The sequence below is a fragment of the Bos javanicus genome, chromosome 8, assembly GCF_032452875.1.
Source record: "Bos javanicus breed banteng chromosome 8, ARS-OSU_banteng_1.0, whole genome shotgun sequence".
NCBI classification, from domain to species: Eukaryota; Metazoa; Chordata; class Mammalia; order Artiodactyla; family Bovidae; genus Bos; species Bos javanicus.
Window position 1 is genome coordinate 106811791 of NC_083875.1, and position 13736 is coordinate 106825526.

The 13736-nt window shown below is 43.6% G+C and overlaps 1 protein-coding gene across 5 annotated transcripts in view; it reads right to left on the minus strand.

Annotated features, from left to right (window-relative positions):
- Nucleotides 1-13736, minus strand: part of ASTN2 (astrotactin 2) — a 1056817-nt gene that overhangs the window by 543799 nt on the left and 499282 nt on the right. For 4 of the 5 annotated variants that reach the window (XM_061426656.1, XM_061426657.1, XM_061426654.1 and 1 more), the window contains 3 exons: nucleotides 7694-7778; nucleotides 7149-7223; nucleotides 6282-6419 (listed from right to left, as the gene is read on the minus strand). In XM_061426656.1, the coding sequence (XP_061282640.1) occupies nucleotides 6282-6419; nucleotides 7149-7223; nucleotides 7694-7778 (298 nt within the window). The remainder of the gene's footprint in view (nucleotides 1-6281; nucleotides 6420-7148; nucleotides 7224-7693; nucleotides 7779-13736) is intronic. The other variant, XM_061426655.1, reaches the window with a different exon arrangement.

A 13736-nucleotide genomic window follows, 5' to 3' on the forward strand; every position in this document is an offset into this window, starting at 1 on the left:
CTCAAGTCAAGTTTCTCTTTCAGCGCTCCTCGCTGCACCATGCAGTCCCTGAAAGCCTAGGTGGGCCTTATTCATCACTGTATTCCTATGGCACCTGGCACAGTGCCTGGCACACAGGAGGGGCCCAGATGAGGTTTTCAGAATTGAAAGGAATCTGCACGCAATTTAACTCGAGTTCGCTTCTCCACCTTTGTAGCTGACATCATTAGTGTTTCGAATGCTAAAGCTCTCATTCCCAGCAACTTCCTGCTGGAACGGGCCCGAGAATGGGCGCTGTCCAGGGGAGAGTTCTTTTCTTTGGCCCTTCAACCCTTCAGACTTAAAAGCCATCCCTCCCACCTTAAATTCCACACAGCCGAATCTGTGCACAATTCAAGGTTAATTGCCAATGTTTCTCTCCTGCACATCCTTTTCTGATTCCTTTGGTCAGGAATTTTTCCTTCATTTCCAATCCCAAGGCACTCTGTGTACACCGCTTCAATTATTCTGCAAATACCCCATATCCATAAAGCCACGGGACCTACTATACTAAACAAGATTTTATATATTCATTTAAATTTTCCTCAAGCCCCATGACAAAGGGGTTAACGCAAATTCTCAATACCAAGACCTTATTGATTTTAAGATGCACCGTAGAGTAGATGAAGCCTTTCAGCAAAAGAAAGAGAAAGAATTAAAGAGAGAATAGGAATGCACTATACTATGTCACAATAACAACAACATAATAACAACAAATGCTTCTAGAGAGTTCGGAGAAGGCAATGGCACTCCACTCCAGTACTCTTGCCTGGAAAATCCCATGGGTGGAGGAGCCTGGTAGGCTACAGTCCATGGGGTTGCTAAGAGTTGGACACGACTGAGCTACTTCACTTTCACTTTTCACTTTCATGCATTGGAGAAGGAAATGGCAACCCACTCCAGTGTTCTTGCCTGGAGAATCCCAGGGATGGGGGAGCCTGGTGGGCTTCCATCTATGGGGTCGCACACAGTTGGACACAACTGAAGCAACTTAGCAGCAGCAGCAGCTAGAGAGTTCACCATGTGCCAAACTCAGTGCTTTACAAGGATGGTGACTGCAGCCATGAAATTAAAAGATGCTTGCTCCTTGGAAGGAAAGCGATGGCAACCTTAGACAGTGTATTAAAAAGCAGAGACATCACTTTGCAAACAAAGGTCCATATAATCAAAGCCATGGCTTTCCCAGTAGTCATGTATGGATGTGAGAGTTGGACCATAAAGAAGGCTGAGTGTCGAAGAATTGATGCTTTCAACTGTGGTGTTGGAGAATACTCTTGAGAGTCCCTTGGACAGCAAGCAGATCAAACCAGCCAGTCCTAAAGGAAATAACCCTGAATGTTCTTTGGAAGGACTGATGTTGAAGGTGAGACTCCAATACTCTGGCCAAGTGATGCAAAGAGCTGACTCACTGGAAAAGACCCTGATGATGGGAAAGATTGAGGGCAGGAGAAAAAGGGGATGACAGAGGATGAGATGGTTGGATGGCATCACTGACTCAATGAACATGAGTTTGAGCAAACTCTGGGAGATGGTGAAGGACAGAGAAGTCTGGCCTGCTGCTGTCCGTGGCATCGCAGAGACAGACACAACTGAGCAACTGAACAACAACATGCCTTTTAATTCTCACCACTCTCTTATCCAGCACAGACAGTCTTCTATCTGTGTTATCCACGGGGCCACCAGAGCTTTGGATAAGCTCTTGCAGCAAGCAAGTGGGAGACCCGGGACTGGAACTCAGGTAGTTCAGTTGGGCTCTACAGTCTCTGCTTTTTGAAGAATGAACTACCTTACATAACAGACTGCATCTTTAATCAAAATATGCCATACATGGAGAAAAATGTGCAAATTATATCGACACAAATAGATGAATTTTTACAGAATGAAAACACGCATACAACCACCACCCAGATCAAGAGATCAAATATTGCCAGCATACTTCCCTTAAATCACTATGCCCTCCATCACCCCAAGGTAATCCCTACTTTATTTCTAATATCATAGTTTAGCCTTTACTGTTTTTGATCCTTATTTAACCATAATATTCATTTGTGTCTGGCTTCCATAATTCAGCCTTATATTTGTGAAATTCATCAGTGGTGATGTGTGTAAGGGTCATATTCATTAACATTCAGCATCAATAACATTCCATTGTTTTGTTTCATTTATCTGTTTTTGTTGTTGTTGTTATTGACAGGCATCTGCATTTTCCCCCTAGTTTTCTGGCAGTACAAATGAATACCGTTATTACTATTCTTGAACATATTATTTGTGGTTTTCCCAGTTGATGCTAGTGGTAAAGAACCAGCCTGCCAATGCAGGAGACCTAGGAGACGTGGGTTTGATCCCTGGGTTGGGACGTTCCCCCAGAAGAGGGCAAGGCAACCCACTCCAGTATTCTTGCCTGGAGAATCCCATGGACAGAGGAGCCTGGCAAACTGCAGTCCATAGGGTTGCAAAGAGTAGGACATGACTGAAGCAACTTAGCATGCACACACAGACACACACATCTATAGGATAGGGGACTTCCCAGGTGGCGCTGGTGGTAAAGAACCAGCCTGCCAATGCAGGAGACATAAAAGACATGGGTTCTAGGCCTGGATTGGGAAGATCCCTGGGAGGAGGGCATGGCAACCCACTCCAGTATTCTTGCCTGGGGAATCCTATGGACAGAGGAGCCTGGAGGGCTACAGTCCATAGGATCGCAGAGTCCGACAGAACTGAAGCATCATAGTGCATGCACACACATACATGCACACACACACATCTATAGGATAAGCAGATGCTCACCTTTAATAGATACAGCCCTGCAGATTTACACAGTGGTCACACTAACTTACATCCCCACTATAAAGGTATAGGAGTTCCAGCTTTTCTATATCCTTACCAACATTTGTCATCAGCAATTTTTTTTTTTAATTTAGACACCCAGGTGAGTTGAGCCTGTACTTTTTGAGTCTAACTTGCTCTGTCTCTCCTAATGTGAGATTCCATAAATTCATATCGTCCATAAATTCATATCTGCCCATAAATTCCATAAATTCATATAAATTCAACTCTGTCATGGATTTAAAACTAAAACAAAAAAATCAAATAAGAAAGCAGCTTTAAATTTTCCCTCCCAATCCTATCCAAATGCTTATCTTTTCCTTCCTCACTCTGCTTTTTTTCCTTTAATCTCACAGTTGTGATTCTGTGGCATATTATTGGCTATCTATAATTATGATCTGTTATTTATTAATTTCTAACATAGCATATGACTGAAACTTATTAATTCTTTAAACGCCTATGATATGCTTGCTTGGGCAATGTCATGTCAAACAAGGTTTATTAGTGAAGCTTGGAAAACTCAACCTACAGAGCACAGATTCTTTTGAATGGTGATGATTACAATCTTTCATCCACCCTTGCAATGAAACTGATGGCACGTGAGAAGAAAGATGAAGGTAAGACTTAAAAGGCTGTCTGCAACTGCAAGCCCAGACAAAGACATGCGGGCACCCTAAACAAGATAAAAATTTAGTGACCTAATCAAACCAACATTCTTCAAATATTTGAAGTATATTTTGAACATTCTTCAAAGGGTTGAGAAGGAGGACCCCAAATTGCAAAACAGTATCCTTTCTCCCATCCTGAGCAATTCTGATCTGGTCCTAACTTGATGAAGGCACACCCTCTGTGTAACCAGGCACAGCTTTCTTAGCAGTTCAGAAACATCTAATTGTTATCAGTTCATGACCTTTGAAGGTCTCACCCCCTTCAACTTACTACAGTATTCCTTTCAATTACATATAAAATTTTCCCTGAAATAAATTCTAGTCTATACTTTTCTCAATTTTGTTTTAGTATTTCCAAAGATGTTTTAAAGTCCTTGGAAGCTGATATTCTGGTCCTCTCCATGTCTGGCTTGCTGTTGAATGTAATAATTCAAATTGAAGGAGAAAAGCCAACTGAATTATCCTGCAGACCGTGGTCACTCTCAGCAGTATGACATAGCATGCAAACTTCCTGACTCAGCCTCCCCCATTGTGACCAGTTTCTACTTGAACTCTACTGTCAGAAGAATTGAATGCATCTAAAATTGATAAGCCTGTACTTTTGGAAGTATATTATGTACCAGTATTTACACATATTATTTAATCATTACAACAATTCTTAGGCGGTATTTCAATGACATCAAACCAGTCGATCCTAAAGGATATCAACCCTGAATATTCACTGGAAGGACTTATGCTGAAGCTGAAGCTCCAGTACTTTGGCCACCTGATGTGAAGAGCTGACTCACTGGAAAAGACTCTGATGCTGGGAAAGACTGAGGGCAGAAGGAGAAGGGGACAACAGAGGATAAGATGGTTAGATGGCATCATGGACTCAATGGACATGAGTTTGAGCAAACTTGGGCAGATAGTGAAGTACAGGAAAGCCTGGCGTCCTGCAATCCACGGGCTCATAGAGTTGGATACGACTGCACAACAACAACAATTTCAATGAAATAGTTAAGAACATGGGTTCAGGAGGTGGGGAGATGGCAGGCTGAAGTTTGGCTCCACCACTTCCTAGTGAAGGTATCACCTGTATACCTCAGACTTTCTTCTTTTTAATTTGTAAAATAAAAATAATAATAGCATTATTTTGGGGGTTGATGTAAGACTATAATGAGATAATGCTAGTAAAGTGTTTAGGAATGGTCAGTGGAGATGAGTTATTATTATTACTCCATATTGTGAGGATATTACTATCTTCATTTTGCAAAGAGATGGAAAGTTAGCAAGTTGAACTTGACCAGGGTCATATAGCTCATCCATGGTAGAGAAGGGATTCCAAGTCAGACTTGGTCAACTCCAGAATGAGTGTTGAACCATCAGCCAGTCTGACATCTATAGCTTCAGTGAAACTACAAATTCAATGTCAACAGTACAGAACTCTGAGGAAGTCTGGTAGAGACCTTTCAGTTGATTTGAGACAATGTCACAAGGCCTCTTCAAGAAGAATCCTTCAACCAGATGCTCTTTTCTCCATTTCTGAAATATGTAATACTGAGTAACCTTAGCACTGAAGGTTTATTGAAGGCTTACTGATGCTTTACTGAAGTTACACTGACCTCAGCTCCAACAAAAACAGAAGCCATGATAATTTGCCATGAATCAATTTGTATGCACATGAAACCATCTTAGTTTTTAGTAGTTATCACTTCATTTTCTAAATATTATCCGTTTAATTTTCTTTTAAAAATTACTTCTTTGGAGAAACACCAATAAAAAATCACGTTGTGTCCATCCCTTCATGAAAGGCTGAGAAGGTGAGTCTCCCTATCAAGATGCCACAGACATCGATAGCATCTTAAGTGAAAAGGCAGCTGTGCAGTGGTAGAATAACAAGCACTGGAAGTACGGGGCCGTGCCTCCACATTCCAGTTCAGGAGCTCATAAGCTGAGTACAAACCAGTTCCAAAAGCAAAAGCTGAGTCCATTTTTTGCAACATTCAAATGCTAGAATTCTTCAACTAATCAAATCAGGAGGGGGAGGGGATAAAAACCTACACTAGAATGCTCCAGAATAGTGCTAGATTCAGATCTAAGATCACCTGTTTAATTAAATCAATAAACATTTAGTAGATGTCCAATATGGACTGGGAAGTGGGAATTAAAAAGTGAAGTAAGTTATTTTCTTTGACCTTGAGGGATTCACTACATAATAGCACAGAATGATATGTAAGCAACTAATTAGAACACAGTAGAGTAAGTCTATAATGAAATTAACTACAAGGTGCAAAATGTGGAAAGAAAGATGTAGTCGCCATCGTTTCATGAGTAAAGAGCAAATTCTTTTGACCTGGACATTTCTCTCCTATTGATTAGCCCAGAGTCTGTTTCTAGTATCAGAGTCAAAAGAGAAAGCACTTCATCTTCCAATATTTTACCTTCACGACTTTTCAATATACTATTAAGTAATGGTCTTTTATAAGAAAAGACCATTAAAGATCCCAGAATGAGCTAGATAATGTGTTAACCTCTTTCATGTTTTATATAAGCCCCAAAGGAAAGTAATAATGTTGAAATACAGAGGCACTGAGGCCCACCATGGAGGTCAATTTCAGGAGTGTGGAGCATGGCACACTGGATATGTTTCTTATATACCAGCTAGGCAGCTGCCTGCTTTAACATCATGAAGAGCACTTTTCCACAGGAGTTCTGAGATCCTGAAAGGGAGGGCCTCCCAGGGCTCTAAGAAGCCCGTGGTTTGGGTGCTGGAGATGACTTCCCTACCTGACATCTGCGGGGTCTTCTGTGACGAGCACGTCAGTCTTGCAGCTGGCCAGTGGGTTGATGGACAGCTCCACGGGGGGGACCACGAAGCTTTTGCTGACAGGAAGCCAGAGTCCTTGGCCCAAGCTGAAAGTAGACCTGCAATGTAAGAGTTTCCATTGGGGGACTCCCTGGGAAGCAGAGAAAAAAAACAGGAAAAAGGGGCCCCTCCTCCCATTCGTTCTAGAACCTTCTCTAACTTGCAGACCCAACTGAGTTGCCTGCATGCTTCAAGGCTTGATGTTGGCCAACTTCGCCCAGACATGGATGGTCATTTTCTCCCTCTGTTAATCATTTAGCCCATGCATGACTCTATATTGCTAGTCCTGTTTTCCTGAGTTTAGGTCCTGATTCCTAATTAGCAGTGGGCTTTGTGAAGACAGGGACTATTTCAGCTCTGCTTTCCCAAGCAGGCCTGATAGCGAGCAGAAGGACCTAAAGTGACAGCTGGCAGGGGCAGCCTGCACAAAGGTGAAGAGTATGCACTCTGAATCAATTTCAACCAAAATCCGATTCCCAGTTCTGCCCCTTAATTTGCTGTATGTCTTCATCAGTTTAAGTACGAAGTTTTCACACAAGATTTCATGGTAGTGGCAGGAAGAGATTCTATGGCTAGAGAATATTTTTAAACCACTGGACTAGATAATCAGTAATGTCTCCTCCAGTTCAAATATCTGAATCTATTAAGTCTAGATGCCAGACAAATGGAAATCAGATTCCCATAGCAACCTGGACCATTGCATCCCAGAAATGCACAGGTTCAATTAACTAAGGATGTATAACTATACCTCCCCATCAGACTGTTCCCCAACAGAACTGTCAACTCACCTGAGGATCTTTTCAGGGGCTTGCTCCCCTGTCACCAGATCATAGCCCCTCTCCAGTGTCGTGTATGGCCAGGGACTGTGGGAAAAAATTGAGAAAGGGAAAGAAAAAGAGAGAAGAGATGGTATTAGTCAGAAGCAGATGCAATTCCTATGTGGACACTGCTGAAGAACTGCTACAAATTATCGACTTTTGCAGAGGTAATGTTTGGATAAGTCTATATACATTATACCGGTCTCCATTTCACAGAAGCACTCAGCATTTCAAAGTCCTCCTGGTCCCTTTTGGAGTTAACACATAAAATATGTGATTCTTCTTCACTAGTCCACTCAAGAGAGTGTCCTTTGATTACTTATGGTTTGGGAGGGTGAGCGACAATTAGCATTTGTTCTCTAGAAGGTCTGTCATCAGTCATGTACTGATGGGACTCAGTGGGAAATAGGATTCACTTCCCCAGGAACACAACCATTGCAAAGGAAGTGGCGTCCATGGGGAGCAGTGGAGGGCCCCCACTGTCCCTGCCTCACCTGGTGTTCTTTGCTACTCACCCTTCACTCTGCCCCCAGTCACTGCGAACACACAGGTGTCTGTGAGCCGGGTCAGGGGCATAGCCTTCGTGGCAGCTGCACTCTCCTGTAAGCCAAAAGAGGAAAGGATCTTGTGAAATACTGCCTGCCCCAAACAGTCTTCTCTCCTGGTGTCCTTGTTTTCTTGGAATGTAAAGTGAGCTGCCTTGTTTTAGCAAAGGCCATGGAAAGAGAACGTTCTAGCCCATCTGCCACTGTGGTTAACAGAGTTCATTCATTGTTCATTCACTCACTTATTCACTCGGCAAGCCCTGGCCACCCTCCCCGCCGAGCTCTCTGCTCAGCACTGGGGATGCAGAGGTCAAAGGTGCAACCCAGGTGCTGAAGGAGCTCCTGACTAAATGAGACAGAGAGTGAGCTCGTGGCTACACACGGACGCCCTGTTTTCAGATATTTAAATTATGATAAAGTACTCTTGTGCTAAAAGTGTAGTCAGAAAATTGAATTCTCTCCACCTGAATGAACAATTCACGTTCATTTATAAGCCCCAAATCAAATGCCACCTCTTCCAAGTATAATACTTCTGATTTCCTCTTGAGGAAAAACTGTTTCCATCTACCATCTCCAGACTTTATTTTGTTTTGTTGGTGGTCTTATTGGTTTTACTTGCCTCTTTCCCCTCCCCTCATTTTCCCTCTTGTCCCCTTCCCTTCCATCTACCAAGCCATCCATCCATCCATGTATCCATGTGTTATCCTTTTCTGGCCATGCCTTATACGGGCTGGACACAGCCTCGCTAGCGTCCGCTGCTGCCTTAAGTATAGTTTCTCATTGGCCAAGTTCATTCTGGGCGCACATGTCCTGTTTCCTGATGTATCTTCAGAGTTCATTTCTGGAAGGGTCCTGCCTTCCTGCTACTATTGCGCTTGCTTCACTGCTCACTCCTTAAGGTCGGGAAAAAATGTTTTGATTCAATTAGCTGTTAGATTTTCCTAAGATGTAGTTGTAGAATGTTCCCAGATGCTTTACCAAAAATAGATTCTATTAAAAAAAAGTTTGTGAATACTGTGCCATTCCTTAGACCAGTCAAGTATGACTGCGATTCTTTAATCCTACAGTCATTCTGCTTGGCTTGACCCAAGTATTTTCAAATCACGTTTCATGGAAACATCTAGCTTAATGTCGGAGATTCAGACTTTGAAACTTTCAGATTTTAATGTTCCTTAAGACACTTCATTTTGAAATCTCCTTAATAATAAAAACAATGAAGGCTAAACACTCAGATATTACACGCTAGAACTGAGGACACTGGAGAGCTCTGTCGCATTAAGTCTGGTGGCCAGATAAATGGATTTTATGCAGTCCTCATTAAAAAAAAAATTCTCCTATCATCTTTGTTTCATCGAATAGGATCCTGAGACTGAGAGATGAGGTGCTAACAAGCTCATGCTTTTTACAGCTTCAAGTCTTACGAATCAGTTTTCTCAACCTTGTGCAATCAAAACAAAGCACAGCAGTAAACGCGAGGCCAGGCTAACACAGGTTCTAAAACTATCGCCCATTAATGCCTTTTAAAAAATGTTTGTATTCATCAAATAGCCTTATTGTCTCCCCTGATTCATTATCAGTGTGAGGCATTTGACCTTATGCAAAGGATTCTGAGTGTTAACACTTTCGTTCATTTTATATATTTCAATACTGCTTAATCTTTGTATACTCAGCATCAGCAAGTATCTGGCAAACAGCCTGGGCTTAATAAATGTTGGTTAAACTAAAAGGGTAGTAAGATATAATGTGGAGAAAAGAATAGATCAGAGGGAATGTTCAAAATATTTAGAACAAGACTGTTGAAAGACAGAGAGAGAAAGAGAAACAGAGAGAGAGAGAGAAGAGAGGAGAAGAGAGAGATAGAGAAATCGATGTACCTCTCCTGTCCTCTGGATACCTAGTAAATAAGAGGGGGCTGCTTGCAGGCAGGGACGCTCTCTGTAATTCTCCCCTCCAATAACATCCCCAAGGGTCTTCCACTAAATGCCAGTGCTGCAAATACGTGCAACCTAATGGATTGACTGTTGCCGGAGGTTAGGAAAACGGAGGGAAAGAGCAGAGATCCTTGAGATTTGGATCAGAATAATCAACCCGAGGGGGAGGAGGAGGAGTCACTAATGATGTGTTAAAATGCAACAGTCCCTTCATGAAATATTCACCACTTTAAGCACGTCTAATATTAAAGATTAAAAGTCCTGGGATTTGTCCTCGAGACTCCCAGGCCTGATTTATGATCTGCCACAAGCCACAGGCTTCATGATTCATAACAGGAGAGGTAAAGTGGTTACCTCTGGCACAGGGACGGGAAGTTGGGCAGGGGTGAGCCAGGAGCTGGTGGGGCAGGGGGCTCTTCTCCATGGAAGGGTTGAGGTTCCTGTCTCTCCTATCAGTGACTCGGGACAGGGCGCAGGTCATTTTTCCTCCCCTTCTCTCGCTTTGGGAATATTAGTGAGAATGAGAAATCTATACAGAAAAAAAGGGCACTGCCATATTTTTCTTTCTTTCGTGTGTGCTTACTAGGCAAGTTTCCCCTGCCTTGGAATGGATCATTAATTACCACGGCTCGTTATACAACAAATGTGTATTTTGCAAATGAGAAGTATCCACCCCAGAGGCTGCCTGGAGAACAGGAAGTGGGGGAGGGGGAAAGCAGGAGTACTGGCCCGGGTTCCAATCCTCACTCTCTCTCCCCAGATGTATGGTCTTGGGAAGAGGTCGCTTCACCATCTGGGTCTCAGTTGTCCCAACGATACAGTGAGAATGCCAGTTCAGCCAATCACTCAGAGCTGATGCAAGAAGCAGCTGAAGGAGGGAAGTGCACCACTGATGGCTCAGGCAGGCAGTGAGTAGCTGCTCATAAACTTCCTCCTCTTTCCCTTCCAAGATGGCAACTGGCTTCTGACGTATGCTTGCACATTAGCTGTAGGGATACTGGATAGGTACCCTCCTCCATGCTGGGACTTAGTTTCCTCATCTGCAAAATGGAAGCTTGGAATAGATGTTCATCAATTCCGGGCACCAGGGAGAACCAGTCATTGGAAAGGCAATGTAGCCTTTCCAAATTGCTCACCTCTAGCTTTCTGGACACTCCTTGTTTTAACCTTAACTTTGATCACTCTTAGCAGCTGGGCTGTGTGTCTCTGGCAGGATTTCCCTCAATGCCACGGCTATTGGCTTTATTGACCACCCCCACCCTTTCCCATTTTGCTGGCTCAGCGAACTCTCCACATTCACAACTAAGCATTACCTTCTTGCAAGATGCAAGTCTCTGACAGCAGGAGTTGAGGGTTAACCCCTTCCCTGGGTGAGTCCCATACTCAATCCTGCCTTTGTATCCAGGGTGGGCAGACTGCTGAAGGTCAGCTCACCAGGGACACATGCTGACTTGTTTTCCTATGCTGACCGTGAATGTCCAGGCTCCCTGACTTCTGTAACTACAGCACATGCTCCTTGGAAAAAGTGATGGCTGCCATTCTGCTCACCACTGCATCCAACATCTGCTGCCCTGCCTGGCACATAAAGAAATCCAGGCGTGCACTTCATAATGGAGATCCCAGGTGGCTCAGGAGTAAAGGATCCACCTGCCAAGCAGGAGACGTGGGTTCAATCCCTGGGTCAGGAAGACCCCCTGAAGAAGGAAATGGCAACCCACTCCAGCATTCCTGCCTGGGAAATCACATGGAAAGATGAGCCTGGTTGACTACAGCCCATGGGGTCACAAAGAGCAGGATGCAACTTAAGGACTCAGTTCAGTTCAGTTCAGTCACTCAGCCTTGTCCAACTCTTTGCAACCCATGAATTGCAGCAGACTAGGCCTCCCTGTCCCAGAGAAGGCAATGGCAACCCATTCCAGTACTCTTGCCTGGAAAATTCCATGGACTGAGAAGTCTGGTGGGCTCCAGTCCATGGGGTCGCTAAGAGTCAGACACGACTGAGAGACTTCACTTTCACTTTTCACTTTCATGTATTAGAGAAGGAAATGGCAACCCACTCCAGTGTTCTTGCTTGGAGAATCCCAGGGATGGGGGAGCCTGGTGGGCTTCCATCTATGGAAGTCGCATAGAGTCGGACACGACTGAAGCGACTTAGCAGCAGCATCAGTAGGCCTCCCTTTCCATCACCAACTCCCGGACTTCACTCAGACTCACGTCCATCAAGTCAGTGATGCCATCCAGCCATCTCATCCTCTGTCGTCCCCTTCTCCTCCTGCCCCCAATCCCTCCCAGCATCAGAGTCTTTTCCAATGAGTCAACTCTTTGCAAGAGGTGGCCAAAGTACTGGAGTTTCAGCTTTAGCATCATTCCTTCCAAGGAACACCCAGGACTGATCTCCTTTAGAATGGACTGGTTGATCACCTTGCAGTCCAAGGGACTCTCAAGAGTCTTCTCCAACAATTCTTCGGTGCACAGCTTTCCTCACAGTCCAGCTCTCACATCCATACATGACCACTGGAAAAACCATAGCCTTGACTAGATGGACCTTTGTTGGCAAAGTAACGTCTCTGCTTTTCAATATGCTATCTAGGTTGGTCAAAACGTTCCTTCCAAGGAGCAAGCGTCTTTTAATTTTATGGCTGCAATCACCATCTGCTGTGATTTTGGAGCCCAGAAAAATAAAGTCAACCACTGTTTCCACTGTTTCCCCATCTATTTCCCATGAAGTGATGGGACCAGATGCCATGATCTTCGTTTTCCGAATGTTGAGCTTTAAGCCAACTTTTTCACTCTCCTCTTTCACTTTCATCAAGAGGCTTTTTAGTTCCTCTTCACTTTCTGCCATAAGGGTGGTGTCATCTGCATATCTGAGGTTATCGATATTTCTCCCAGCAATCTTGACTCCAGCTTGTGCTTCTTCCAGCCCAGCGTTTCTCATGATGTATTCTGCATAGAAGTTAAATAAGCAGGGTGACAATATACAGCCTTGACATACTCCTTTTCCTATTTGGAACCAGTCTGTTGTTTCATGTCCAGTTCTAACTGTTGCTTCCTGACCTGCATATAGCTTTCTCAAGAGGCAGGTCAGGTGGTCTGGTATTCCCATCTCTTTCAGAATTTTCCACAGTTTATTGTGATCCATACAGTCAAAGGCTTTGGCATAGTCAATAAAGCAGAAACAGATGCTTTTCTGGAACTCTCTTGCTTTTTCAATGATCCAGCGGATGTTGGCAAGTTGATCTCTTGTTCCTCTGCCTTTTGTAAATCCAGCTTGAACATCTGGAAGTTCACAGTTCATGTATTGCTGAAGCCTGGCCTGGAGAATTTTGAGCATTACTAGTGTGTGAGATGAGTGCAACTGTGCAGTAGTTTGAGCATTCTTTGGCATTGCCTTTTTTTGGGGGATTGGAATGAAAACTGACTTTTTCCAGTCCTGTGGCACTGCTGAGTTTTCCAAATTTGCTGGCATATTGACGTGGCATTTCACAGCATCATCTTTTAGGTTTTGAAATAGCTCAACTGGAATTCCATCACCTCCACTAGCTTTGTTCGTAGTGATGCTTTCTAAGGCCCATTTGACTTCACATTCCAGGATGTCTGGCTCTAGGTCAGTGATCACACCATCATGATTATCTTGGTCTTGAAGATCTTTTTTGTACAGTTCTTCTGTGTATTCTTGCCACCTCTTCTTAGTATCTTCTGCTTCTGTTAGGTCCATACCATTTCTGTCCTTTATCGAGCCCATCTTTGCATGAAATGTTCCCTTGGTATCTCTAATTTTCTTGAAGAGATCTCTAGTCTTTCCCATTCTGTTGTTTTCCTCTATTTCTTTGCATTGATCGCTGAAGAAGGCTTTCTCATCTCTTCTTGCTATTCTTCAGAACTCTGCATTCAGAGGCTTATATCTTTCCTTTTCTCCTTTGCTTCTCACTTCTCTTCTTTTCACAGCTATTTGTAAGGCCTCTCCAGACAGCCATTTTGCTTTTTTGCATTTCTTTTCCATGGGGATGGTCTTGATCCCTGTCTCCTGTACAATGTCATGAACCTCCGTCCATAGTTCATCAGGCACTCTATCAGATCTA